General features: G+C 51.8%; 1 protein-coding gene across 19 annotated transcripts in view; it reads left to right on the top strand.

The window, feature by feature from the left end:
• Window positions 1–12,935, top strand: part of LPIN1 (lipin 1) — a 143,265-nt gene that overhangs the window by 54,502 nt on the left and 75,828 nt on the right. For 8 of the 19 annotated variants that reach the window (XM_077960124.1, XM_077960119.1, XM_077960113.1 and 5 more), the window contains exon 1: window positions 8,661–8,729. The exons of 3 other annotated variants lie outside the window; for them this stretch is intronic. Coding sequence is in view for 2 of the 16 variants with exons in the window: in XM_077960123.1 (XP_077816249.1) it covers window positions 3,460–3,468 (9 nt within the window). In the remaining 14 variants the exon portion in view is untranslated. Of the gene's footprint in view, window positions 1–3,388; window positions 3,469–8,660; window positions 9,100–12,935 lie in introns of those variants that run through there. 8 more of the 19 variants (XM_077960129.1, XM_077960122.1, XM_077960118.1 and 5 more) reach the window with 5 other exon arrangements.

Below are 12,935 nucleotides of genomic sequence, written 5' to 3'. Positions count from 1 at the left end.
CCCATCTGCTGCATGGCTGTTGACTCATTTTCGGGAGCCAGCACCACTGCTGGGGAGTCCCACTTCTGGTCCTGATGGAATAATAGGGAGCAGGTTTACCCTCCTGTCTTAAAAACAGCCAGAAAGCTGGACAAGTATCTGAAATAACAGTGGACACTGGACAATAGGCAGAACAGGACAGGGATTCCTGGGAGACGGGAAGCAATAAGAGCAGCCTTGCAAGTGTCCAGCTCAGCAGTGCAGGAAGAGGGAGCCCAAACAGAGCCCGAGGGCCTACCCAGCTCAGGAGATGGAATGTGGGCTTCTGGGAGGCCAAGGGGGCTCGAATTTGCAGGGCAGAGATCTGCAGAAGAAGGAGCCACAGAGAATGGTTCAGAGATCTGCAAGGAGTGCCTTCGAGTCTTCAGCTGAGTACCGGTCTGCACATGAATGTGAGGAAACCACCAAGGAAGGAGCTTGCAGGCAAAACGATCTTCAGAAATCACTCAGACCTGGGGATACTTTGTGTCTGTGAGAGCAGCTTAGAAATATATCCCTAAATTACCTGATAGTCTTCCTTTCAAAAACAGGTGCCTACTCCTACCTCCCTTGATTGTGGGCTGGGCTTACTAATATGCTTCTAAAGGACAGAATGTGGTGAAAGTGACGGTGATGGTTTGTGACTTTAGAGACTATGGTGTAGAAAGCTCTGTGGCTCCTGCTTGCCCTCTCTTGGGTCAGTCCCTCTGGGGAAGCCAGAAGCTGTATTGCTCAATCAGCCTCCGGACAGGTCCATGAGGCAAGAAATGGAGCCCCTGGCTATAGCCATGTGAGTCACCGTCCTGGAGGCAGATCCTTTGGCCCCAGTCAGAGGGCTCCATTCTAGCCATCACTTTGACTGCAAGCTCACGAGACAGCTTGAGTCAGAGCCACCAGCTGGGCTACCCCTGGATTCCTGACACAAGAAACTGCAGGGACTAAATACTTGTTGTTTCAAGCTGCTAAGTTTTGAGGTAAATTTTACACAACAAAAACTACATTTCCACCAGCCAGACTGGGGAGACCCCCTAAAATTCAGGACATCGAGGAGAAAAGTAGAAGAGAATTGCCTGGCAGAGGTGACAAATTAGTCCTAGAACAAAGGCTGTTCTGGATCCGCTGTAACAATATTGAACATCAAGCCTCAAAAAGATCAAACTAATCTTAAGTAACTTTACTGCGTCTCAGAACAAAGCACAACGCTGTTTAAAGGAATATAACAAAACCTAGCCACCAACGGTACAAAATTGACAATGTCCCGTGTCCAAACAAAAATAACAGGCTTGCAAAGAAGCAGGATAATATGACCTAGGATCTGGAGAAAAATCAATCAATAGAAACAGATCCTGAAATGACATTCATGATAGAATTAGATGAGGGTGTTAAAACAGCTACTATTTATATAACCATATGTGAATGACATTCAATGTAAACCCTTTGTATCAGGGTTCTCCAGAGAAGCAGAACCAGATAGGATAGATACAGATAAATGAGAGGGTATTTAGTTTGGAAATTGGCTAACATGATTATGGAGGCTGAGAAGTCCTGTGATTTGCTGTCTGCAAGCTAGAGAACCAGGGAAGCTGGTGACATAGCAAAGGCCTGAGAACCTGAGGGGCCACCAGTGCAGGTCCTGGAGTCCAATGGCTGGAGAGCCTGGAGTGCTGATGTCCATGTGCAGGAGAAGAAGGCTGTCCCAGCTTCAGAAGAGGGAGTGAATTTGCCTTTCCTCGGCTTGTTTGTTCTGTCGAGGAATTCACCTGATTGGATGGAGCCCAGCCCGCATGGGTGAGGATGCATCTTCCTTCCTCACTCAATTCACTGATTCAAATGCTGACCTCTACCAGAAACACACTCAAAGACATCCTCAGAGACAATGCTGTACCAGCTATCTGGGTATCCCTTAACCCCGTCAAGTTGACACCAAAAATTAACCATCACACCCTTCAATTGTAACCAGGAATTGTCAGATTGGTTACAAAAAAGAATACCCAACTGTATGGGGTCATTAAGAAAGCCACTTTAAACATAAAGACAGGTCAAAGTAAACAGAACGGAAAGAGATACATATGTGATGCTAACACTAATCAACAGAAAGCTGGAGTGGCTATATTAGTATCAGAAAAAATTGATTTCAGAGCAAGCAATATTAGCAAGGATGAGGGTCATTTGTTCATCTTTGACAATCCTAGATGTGTGTAGTTCTCATAACAGAGCTGCAAAGTTCATGAAGGGGTGACTTGGGAAGGGAAAGACTTTCTGTACTAAGTAACACTTCCCCCCAGGTATACACTACCGCTGGGAATTGCCTTGTTTCATGCAGCCATAGAAAATTCTTGTTCTTGGCCGAGTGCTCTGGCTCACGCTTATAATCCCAGCACTCTGGGGGGTCGAAGCGGGCAGATCACTTGAGCTCAGGAGTTCCAGACAGCCTGGGCAACATGGCGAAACCCTGTCTGTATCAAAAAATTCAAAAATTAGCTGGGCGTGATGGGACTCATCTGTAATCCAGCTACTTGGGAGGCTGTGGTGGGAGGATCGCTTGAACCTGGTAGGTGGAGGTTGCAGTGAGCCAAGATTGCCCCACTGCACTCCAGCCTGGGTGACAGAGTGAGGCCCTATCTCAAGAAAAAGAAAGGAAGGAAGGAAGGGAGGGAGGAAGGGAGGGAGGGAGGAAGGAAGGAAAGGAAAGGAAGGAAAGCAAGGGAAGGAAGGAAGGAAAGAAGGAAGGGAAAGAGAAAGAAAGAAAGAAAGAGAGAGAAAGATCTACTTATCAAAAGATCTACTTACCAATTGATATGGGGTTCAATTGGGGAAAAAAATTTGAAGCCATCTTCCCAGAGATGACAATAAACAGAAATAAACAAGTGAAAACCCAGAAGATCTGTGGTTGCTAATCAGAGGAAGCGGGTCTGAACAAAGAAGCACTTAGCCGTATATACCAAGCAGTGTCCAACAGGTTCTTAGCAGAGGCAGAACGTCATGACTTTTCTCAAGCACTTCTCATAAGTTTCTTCCCAGAGCAATCAGAGATGCTGCATCCAGTTTGCTTATTCACAGTTTGGGCACAAAAGAGATCTTCCTCAAGCCAAGGAGGAGGCAAGCTTGACAAGGAGCAGGATGGCCTTCACAGCAGCGCAAACGGGAGCTCCTGTGAAATTCTCCCAGAAGGCAGAGCTAAGAGATGTCAGCCCTGAGGCTTAGCATCCCCACAGAGGAACTGACCAGGAGCCCGGGAGTCCTGCCCCAGCTGTGTCCCTAAGTTGCTGGGTTAACCTCTGTAGAATGTGAGGATGGCCTGGTCATTTTCATTCTCGAGAGACATTGGGGAGAAAAAGAACATTTTGTGAATGATGTTGTGTGTCCACAGGTAACTCTGAAGCGTGAGCTGCCAGAATTCAAGGCCACCTGCTTAATAGAAGACAACTAGGAACCTCATCCATGAGCATAGTAAGCACTGCTGTTCAGTAGTTCTATTATCTGCTAAGGTGTTATGACCATTAGATAAATAATATTGTTTGGCAACTGCAAGGAAAAGAACTGTGTAAATTAGTTCCAAACATTGCCACTCGAGTGCAGGAGTTCGAGACCAGCCTGGGCAACATGGCGAAACCCTGTCTCTGTAAAAAAAAAAAAATACACATCGTGGCTAACATGGTGAAACCCCATATCTACTAAAAATACAAAAAATTAGCTGGGCGTGGTGGCGGGCGCCTGTAGTCCCAGCTACTCTGGAGGCTGAGGCAGGAGAATGGCGTGAACCTGGAATGCGAAGCTTGGAAGCTTGCAGTGAGCTGAGGTCGTGCCACTGCACTCCAGCCTGGGTGACAGAGTGAGACTCTGTCTCAAAACAAACAAACAAACAAAAAAAACACAAAAATTAGCTGGGTGAGGATGTTGCCCAGGCTGGTCTTGAACTCCTGAACTCCTGAATTCATTCATCAGTGATAAACCCCTGCAAACACTGAGTGGTAAGAGCTTGAACTGGTAAAGTGATTTGATATTTTATTGGTTATCTGGATCCCAATATATCTCATTTAATTTCCCCCCAAAGCTGCTGAGATGGGGATGGTTATCTCTTTTTAACAGCTGAGGATGCTGAGGTTCAGACAGCACTCAGCCAGGTGGCTGAGCTGGACTTGAATTTGAGCCTGTTGGATTCTGAACCCTAGACTTCGTGTACCTGACCAGGTGGCTTATTATTAATGAGAAGATCTACAGTCATGCGCCGCATAACAATGCTCTGGTCAACTACAGACTGCGTATACGATGGTGCTCCCATAAGACTCTAATACTATATTTTTACTATACCTTTTCTATGTTTAGGTAAGTTTAGACACACATACTGACCCATTGTTTGCCTCTCTGGGCCTGAGTTTTCCTATCTAAGGAAAGGGGGACTTTTAAGGGTCTTCTACCTCTGAGCTCTCCTTAGAATCCTGTCTGTGTAGCTGTTGTCTTAGCACTGGGGAATGTGGGACTTGAGATGTGCTGCTTAAAGCTGTGACAACCCCACACTTGTTTAGCAAGGTCATGGCGACTCCGAGGACTGACTCACGGTGATATGCGGGGTCTTTTTCTTCCTCCTGGATTCAGAGCCCACTGTAACAGTCCAGACTTCCCAGCACAGCCGCCACTGTTTCTAAGCGATGGAGTTCTTTCCTCCCATCCCTGGTCATGTTGAGGTCTCTTTCCCTGCCCCATCCTCGAACCTTGGTCTCTTTCTTCTTTCCTGCCTCTCTGCTGTTCTCTGTTCTAGCCCCGCTCATTATGAATCGTTCCCAATCTGACCTGAGGAGAAAGGATGTTCCATACCCACTCTTGCTTCATCCAGTGGAAGACAGGCATGGGGCTTGCTGTGAGCTCCCGAGCTCCCTCGCTCACCAGCGGCCAGCCACGGGCCTTCTTTCAAGCACCTGGGCATGCCTGACCATTGTGTGTGTGCTGCTGGCTGGCCCGTGGTTCATTCTGCTCCTTGACATCTGGCCTAGATTTGCCTAGGTCGGTGCCTGCTCAGGCCACCAAGGTCAAGTGAATCCTCTTGCTTGGGGACAGGGCAGGTCAAATCCTGTATCAGTGCACAGCACTTCAGTTCACAGCGGCCAGGAGCACTGTGACAGTTTTTACGCGATCACAACCCCAGACTGTGCACTTCCTGAGGACAGACACTGTGTCTGGTCTGCTCCCCTTTGGAGACCCCAGTGCTCGGCCTAGGGCCTTCAACATGCTCCTCTGTGGCCAGCTGTCAGCCTTTATCATCCTGCCACTTCCTATGCCTCGACTCTAATCTGCGAGCCCCGCCCTAACTGTGGAGTAGGCCTCTGGACAGCCCGGGTGACCATCAAAACCTTCTGTGCTTTGGTTCCAGATGTTTGTTCTCTGAGGATCACTGTCCTCTCTGCAGAATCCAGGCCCTTTTACACCTGCCGCTTCCGCATGGAACTGGCCCTGCTCAGCCAGCCACAGCACCCAGGGGCCCCATTCCACCTTGGGTGGATTCCCAGGCTGCTCTGTTCCCTGCTGCCAAGGTAGTGAAGCGGCACTAAGTGGCCTCTGGTTCCCACCTGCTTCTTGAGAGAGTGCCCAGGACAAAGTCACCTCGTGAGGGGCCTCCAACCAAGGAGTGGCCTTAGACCCCAAGGAGATGCCCTCCCTTTCCCGGAGCCCCAGGCACTGGTACCAGGGATAAAAGGCTGTACCTCTGGGGGAAGAATTCATTGTCCTCTCTTTGGGATCCTTTCTGCCAGGGCAGTTACAGAGCTAACCATGCTCAGAGTCCTGGGGGATCAGCCGGCGTTTCTCCTTCCTACAGTAGCTCGCCGGACACCCAAGAACAGGGATGTTCACTCTTCCTGCCTACCTTGCCCCAGGTATTCTGGGCCTGTGCAGGTGGTTGATCTGCACAACTTCAGAGTTCTCGGGATACAACAGCTACTGTCACCAACTGGGCTCAGCAGTGGACAGATCCTTCTGGGAATGGCCACTCCTCAACTTATGGGGTTTTAGAATTGAAAAATCTTCCAACCCTGCAACTGTGACAGCGGCTTCCCATGATGCCTTTTTCATCCTCAAAGCAGATCTGTGTCATGTGCAACTGCAGCCCATTTCCCGGATTGTGAAACTGAGCCTCTAGAATCAGGATGCTTGTGCTGGCTTTGCTAAGGCATTACTCAGCCCCTCCTTCCTCCTCCAGTCAGCTAGAGCAAGGTTACTCATCCCCTGAGTTCCCTCTCCTCTTCCGAGTGTGGCTAGGCCCTGGGATTGGCCAGGGGGATCGCCTCAGCTCTCCTGGCTGAGTCACTGCTCAGTCAGGCCTGGTTGCTGATAGCACAGCCAAGGGCCCTCCCAGGGGGACTCCAGCCAGTGCTGGATCAAAAGCACCAGGGCTTTGGAAAGTCCAGTTTCATTTATCGCCTGGGAGCGCACTGTGATCTAGTGAGTGTTTTCTTCCCATTGCTTGTTTGTACAAAGGCTCCCCGCAACCTTGGCCTTCCCCGAGTGGCAGGCTGGGCAGCAGCGGGTCCTAATTTGCTCTGAATCTAGTCAGACTTTGCTCATCAGAACTGACTGTAGCCCTGCTGGGCCCCCAGGCTCATCATTTTCAAAATGAGGGCTTTGAGTTAAATTTTGCTGTATTTTCAGACCTCCTATCTCCACATTTGAATAATGGACTTGTTTTACACAAAAAAATAAACTTAAGTGGCCTGAAGTTGGACTGGCTTCCTGGAAAGCTTTTCCACATAGGGTAGACTTCTTCCCAGGCCAGCTTCTCCCTGGAGGTAGGAGGGGAGGGCGCAGGAGGGTGTCCTTCTGGGGCCTTGCAACCCCAGCGGTTTTGGGCAGCTGTGATGCATTTGCAGCTCTGGTCTCTGAGAAAACCCCTGTGGAGGTAGCTCACCTACAAACTGCAAGATTCTCTTTGTGTAGCTCCCACCTCTGCAATGTCAGCTTGGGACGGGCTGCCTAGATGGGAGCTGCCGCAAGCCCAGCTGGAGCGTGTCCACACTTGACCGATGGACGGGAGCCGCGTCCCTGGACAAAGCTCTCCAAGCAGCTGCCCCCAGATGTCTATCTAGAGCTGGCCGGCTCATCCAATTCACTAAGCTGCCGCATTCGATGCTGTTTCCAAGCTGGCCTCCTCCCTGGCCCTCTGCATCTCAGCAGAGCAGCGGTTCAGTCTCCACACCGAGACTTGTCTTTGAGTATCGCATCACACACCTCCACCCGCTCCATTCATCAACAAGCGTGTGGGTTTTGCCTCCAAATCTCTCTGAAGTCCTTCCACTTCTCGCTGAGCAGCCCCTGCCATCTGAGCCACCATCATGTCCCCTGGTTCCCTGCAGTGCCACCTGTCTGCTGGCTTCTACTCCTGCAGTCCATTTTCCATGCAGTGGAGGGGTGACTTTTTAAAGAAGTAAATTAGATCATATAATTCCCAGCTTTAAAATTCTTTTTGGACCAGGTGTGGTGGTTCACACCTGTAATCCTGGCACTTTGGGAAGCCAAGGTGGGAAGATTGCTTGAGCCCAGCTTGGGCAACATAGGGAGACCTTGTCTCTACAAATAATTGAAAAAATTAGCTGGGCGTGGTGGCATGCAGCTGTGGTCCCAGCTACTTGAGAGGCTGAGGCAGGAGGATTGCCTGAGGCCAGAAGGTGAAGGCTGCAGTGAACCAAGATTGTGCCACTGCACTATAGCCTGGGTGACAGAGTTGGACCCTGTCTCAAAAAGAATTGGTTTTGGAATAACATCCAAATAATAACTAAACTGCTTGCCTTGGCCTACAAGACTTGAATATTTGGCCCCTGCCTCCCCTTCAGCCCCCAGCACCAGCCCCAGGACCTTTGCATCTGCCATTTCTGCTCTCCAGAAAACCCTGCGTCCTCCCCCGTCTTTGTAGACATAGGTGTTTCTTGTCATTTAGAGTTTCAGTTCAAATGTGACACCCTCCCATTGATGGAAATCATTTCACCACCAGACGTTATGTGGCTCATTGTTTATCCCCTGCCTGCCTCCCAGCGCCTGGAGGGGCGCAGGGAGCTGCCTGTCCCTCCTGTTCAGAGCCACCATTCCGCACCTGGACCACCGCTTGGCAGAGGCGAGAGTGGAAGCTGTCACCATCAGGATGAAGGACAGGGGTGACCCAGCGAGGAGAAGCTAAGAGGAGATGGCGATAGGTCAACGCGATTGCGCCTTTATGGTGGAAGAAACGAAGGGTGAGGGTCAGAAAAGTCGAGGACGGGCTCAGGTCCCGCCACTGGTGATGAGCGGGACCCACAGGACCGACGAGATCGCGGCCAGGCCCTGGGAGGCTTGCTTGGACATTTACCTGGCTGCCTTTTCTCTGCTCCCCTCCGTCCTCACTCCCCCAGTCATCGGCATAGGTCAATTCAGAGTGTTGAAGAAATACACAAGTTTGGCTCTGGAAAGGAAAATCAGAAAAGCGGCCTAAGGGGCCCCACCCCCAGGAACGCTAAGGTAGGCGGGCAGGGGTGAGCGGGCAGAGCGGGCCAGCGGGCCCTGAAAGCAGCCGGGCAGCCAGCGCTTCCCGAGTCCCCCTGGCGCCGCCCCGCTTGCCCCGCTTGCCCCGCCCCGGCCCCGCCCCCGGCCTCTGCCCCCGCCCCTGCTCCGCCCCCGAAGGCGAGCTGCGCTGACAGCGGGCGACCGGCTGGGTGTTTGCATACAAAGGCGGCCACGCGCGGCGCCGCTCGGTGAGTAGTCGCCGCCTCCAGCCTCCCGCAGTGGAGCCCGGGCCGCAGCCTCGGGTTAGGCGGGGCGAGGCGCGGCGCAGGGGCGCTGAGGGCGCGTGGCGAGGCGGGGGCTCGGCCCCGGGGGCCCGAGGACCGACGGCCGGGCTACGTCCCCCGCGGCCCTCTACGGGAAGTGGTTCGGGGGAGGGAGGCGGGGAAACAGGCCCTGGAGGCCGGAGGCCCTCGCGAGCATCCCTCGGGCCTGGCTTTCCTTGCGCGCCGCGAGGCCCGGCGTGGGCTCGGCCTAGCTGATCTCGAGCGGCGTGGGGGCCCCAGGGGGCTGCCGCGCAGTCCCAGAACCGCGGGGACCAGCTCCAGCCGGCTAGCGCGGGTGCGTCCTGGCTCTGCGCGATCATCCCCTGCTTTGCGCCGGGGACTGGGATGAGAGGCTTTCTTTCCCCCGGAGTTAGGATTCCAGCGCTGCAATTGAGGAAACTGAGGCCCAGAGAGGTTGACCTCTGTGCCCAAGGTCACACAGTTGCTGGGCGGCAGGGCAGGCTGAGCCCAGGTTGGAATCCCCGTTCTCATATTACAGCTCTCCCCTGCGAGGCCTCTGCACGTTTCTTGCAGCCTAGTAGGTGCTAGGCCTAGTGAGCTCCATCAGCTGCTCCTGCAACATAATTTTATTATGGGGAAGGCCAGGAAAATGCAGGATGAGAAGTAACGTTTTGGGAGTAACTTAAGTGCCGTGGAGCTAGAGTAGGTAATTTGTGTGGTCAGTAGTTGCTGGAGAAAGCAAATTCAACCCTGTTTTTGATCAGCAAGCAGGAAACCAATTAAGACAACTGGCAGTATTAATTTGGAGAGTTTTTAGAACCCAGTAGTTTCCCACGGGATAGAAGTGTCTTGGGAAATCAAAGCTCGTAACAGTTTTTTTAACTGGGGGTGTTGTGGTATGGTGGTCTAAGGGTAGTGATTGTGAGATTGGCTGTTTATCCTGTGTTCCGTAGTTTGGGTCTTATGAATGAAAGTAAGCAGTGGAGGAATGTATAGTATTTGAGAAATAAGTACATCCACACATGAACGCTTTTCTTGCTCCCAGATTCTTGTTGAAAGGTGTAACAGTTGGATTTATGATTCTATATTTTGATAGCGCTTCACGTTTGCCAGCATTTGTTATTGAGTGTTTTTATGCATGGTTGTGTGTTTTGGCGTTTATTATTCCTGTTCCCATGTGGGGCCCTGTGGTCTTGTGGAGCCAGGCGTGAATAGAGCCCTGGACTTGGGTCGGGAGGTCTGGGCTCTGATCTGGGCTCTGCCTGAGCTCTCTGGGATCCTGAGCCAGTTCTTTCATCCACCCAGGTCTCGGTGATCAGCAATTCTTTTCTTTTAGAAAAGCACAGGGGAACAAGGGGCGGACCTGCTGAGTCTTGTGGTGTGGGAGAGAACCGAGGGTTCAGGTGGGAGACCGCAGGGATTCCTGGTTGGCGGGGGGATCTTGGAAGTGACTGAGGAGCCTGCCCTGGATTTGGTGGGGACGATTGGCCTGGCCTGGACAGAAGGAAGTCTGTGGGCCCTGCTCTTCTGCTCTTTGCCTTGTCAGCTGCACGAAGGGCCCAGAACAGAGGGCAGGGGAGGGTCAGGAGATGACAAGCTATTTCAGAAGAAGATCCTGAGGCCACCGTGGCCTGAGAGGCGCCAAGGCCAGCACAGAGCGCTGGGCTTTGCAGTTGTTGTTCTGACCACTCAAAGATGTAGAACTTGGGCAGAAGACTTGAATCCTCTGAGCCTCAGTTTTCTCATCTGTAAAATGAAGGGATAATCATAGCCATTCACAGAATTGTTGTAAAAATAACTGAGATAAAAACGAGCCCCTGGGACATAATATGGGGTCCACGAATCATTGTGGTGGTTATTATTTTAAGGTGCCACAGGGTGCCAGCGAGGAGGGGCTCTTTGCAGGGTTGGGACACTCCTGGCTGACGCCGGCCTCTGCTCTATAAATCATCCCTGTGGGACGCCCCCTCCCCCTGCCTGCCACCTCTCTTCCGGTTGGCTTTTCCGGACCCTCTGTGTACTGGGTTCAAGGCCTAAAAGGTACCTGAATGAGATTAGTTGATTTGCGCAAGCCTGCCAGTGGGGGTGGTTGAGGGCTACAGGCAGCTTTTTCCTTAGGGTGGGAGTTGCACGGATGGCGGCAGCTTTTGGAGCATTTTGGGAGACATCCAGGTGTCAGGTCCCGCCAGGACACCGAGGCTGGCGGTTCGACCTGTTTGCACTTGCACTTCCTCACTGGTAACCTGGGCACAGGATCTCGGAGCTTTTGAGGGGTCCTGAGGAGGAAGTCCCTGGAATCACCCACTAACAGCTTTGGGGCTTGTTCCTTGAGAAGGGCAAAGTCACAGTTTTGACACTTTATTGAACCCTGGCCCAATGTACTGTATAATAAGCCCACCCATTTAACACTGGAATGGGGTGTGTGGGGAAAAAGAGTTGGTACAAAACCCAAGCAGAGCCTTTCAGTGACGTCACAGGTTCTTCCTTCAGAAGGGGCCCGGGTGCCTGTCAGATGGCTGTTTCTGAAATGTTCGCTTTCTGAGCTGTGAGTGAGGGTGTGGAGAGAGAGGGGCCCATGCCTGTGTGTGGAGGGGACACACCTGCACTGGCCCTGCTCCTTGATCAGAGGATGCACCGGGGCCCGAAGGGAATCTATGCCCCCCAGGAGACCACACTGGGCCCTGGGGCTGCTGGGGTCCGGAGCAAGTGCCCTGACCTCCCCTCCTGTGGGCTGCCTTCCTCTTCCTTTTTCCACTGCTTTCCCCTCTCCGTCTCCCCACCTGTAATTCACCCAACAAGCCCTTAGAGCTGGGGTTGGGGTGGGGTCTGTGCAGGCAGATATATGTTGAGTAGTGAGTTTCTGCCTGTAGAAAGCTCTGGGTCTGGGTCCAGGCTGACACTTTTCACAATGAGGTATGTGGCCCAGGAGTCTTAAAACCTCAGCACAGTGTCTGGCCCACAGGCTGTTCTGCACTCTGAGGGATGCAGGGTGCCTTGTGCCATTCCCACTCCCAGCTGAGAGGTTGGGAGGAACCAGATGGACTGGGCTCCGTCAGGAGAGAAGCCAGAAGCATTTTCACACCAGCGGTCATGGCTACAGGGGGATGGCTACAGTGGATTTTTCAACCCACTGACCACATTTTGTGATTCTTGCAACAACTTAGAATTTTCGGCTGATGCTGAATGCTGGGGCTTTCCAGAAAAAGCTGTAGACTGTTAGAACAGGCACTTTGCTCTGTAAGGAGGCCTGTTTGTTCCAGAGTGTAAGCTGATTTGCATTGGCTCACAAAGCTGTCCACAGACCCTGCATGGGAGACACAACCAACACCCCCATGTGCCTGCTGGCACGCACTTGTGCCCCCCACCCCCCCGGCCTTGCCCCCTGGAAACCCTTGCTCCTCTCCCCTTGCCCTCTGTCCCCTTAGCCACACATACTCACTTTTTGAAGAAGTCGTCCTCTGTGTTCATGGATCTCGCTAGGCCATAAGTCTTCAGTTTATAAGACAGGAGACAAGCAACAAGGGTTTTAGGATAATGAGCACCCGACAAGGCACGTGCCCAGACCACTGTTCTGGCAAAAGAACGTCCCGCCATTGGACTCTGCAATGCCAGAATGCCACCAGTCTCGGGGTGGCCTCTTTGGGCTCAGATTTGGGGCAAATGAGAACGTGTTACCACCCTGGTGGAACGTAGGCATAGCCTTCAGATAGTTCTGTATTCATTTTAACCAGTAATGTTCTTTGCCTCTGTCTTTTTGGGAAGGTACCATTTACGTAGGTGATCTATACAAAGTCCTCTCCAGCAAGAGACGTTATTCAAAGACTGGGTTTTGTCTGGAACCAGTTTGTGGTCACAGAGTTAGCACCTGGTTTTTATTTGGTGCATGTGCTTTGAAAAGTACTTTATGTTTACTGCCTCACAACAGTCCTGTGAGGTGGCTGTGCTGATGTCATCCCTTTTTATAAAATAGATGCGAAACCGCAGTGCAGACAGCTTAGTAACTTGTCCATGGCCACAGAGTTAGTGGAAGGTGGAGGCAGGATTTGAATACCTCTTACCTACTGAGCTATATTGTCTCCTAATAGATAGTGCCCTGGAACATCCAAGTGATATTTGCTCACCTCCCAATTGCTGGGGTGTGGTAGGGGTGGGGGGTGATACAGAAATAAA

Source organism: Macaca mulatta, chromosome 13 (genome assembly GCF_049350105.2).
Source record: "Macaca mulatta isolate MMU2019108-1 chromosome 13, T2T-MMU8v2.0, whole genome shotgun sequence".
Taxonomy (NCBI): Eukaryota; Metazoa; Chordata; class Mammalia; order Primates; family Cercopithecidae; genus Macaca; species Macaca mulatta.
Note: the sequence above shows the minus strand (reverse complement) of the source record. Positions and strands in the feature narration are given on the sequence as shown.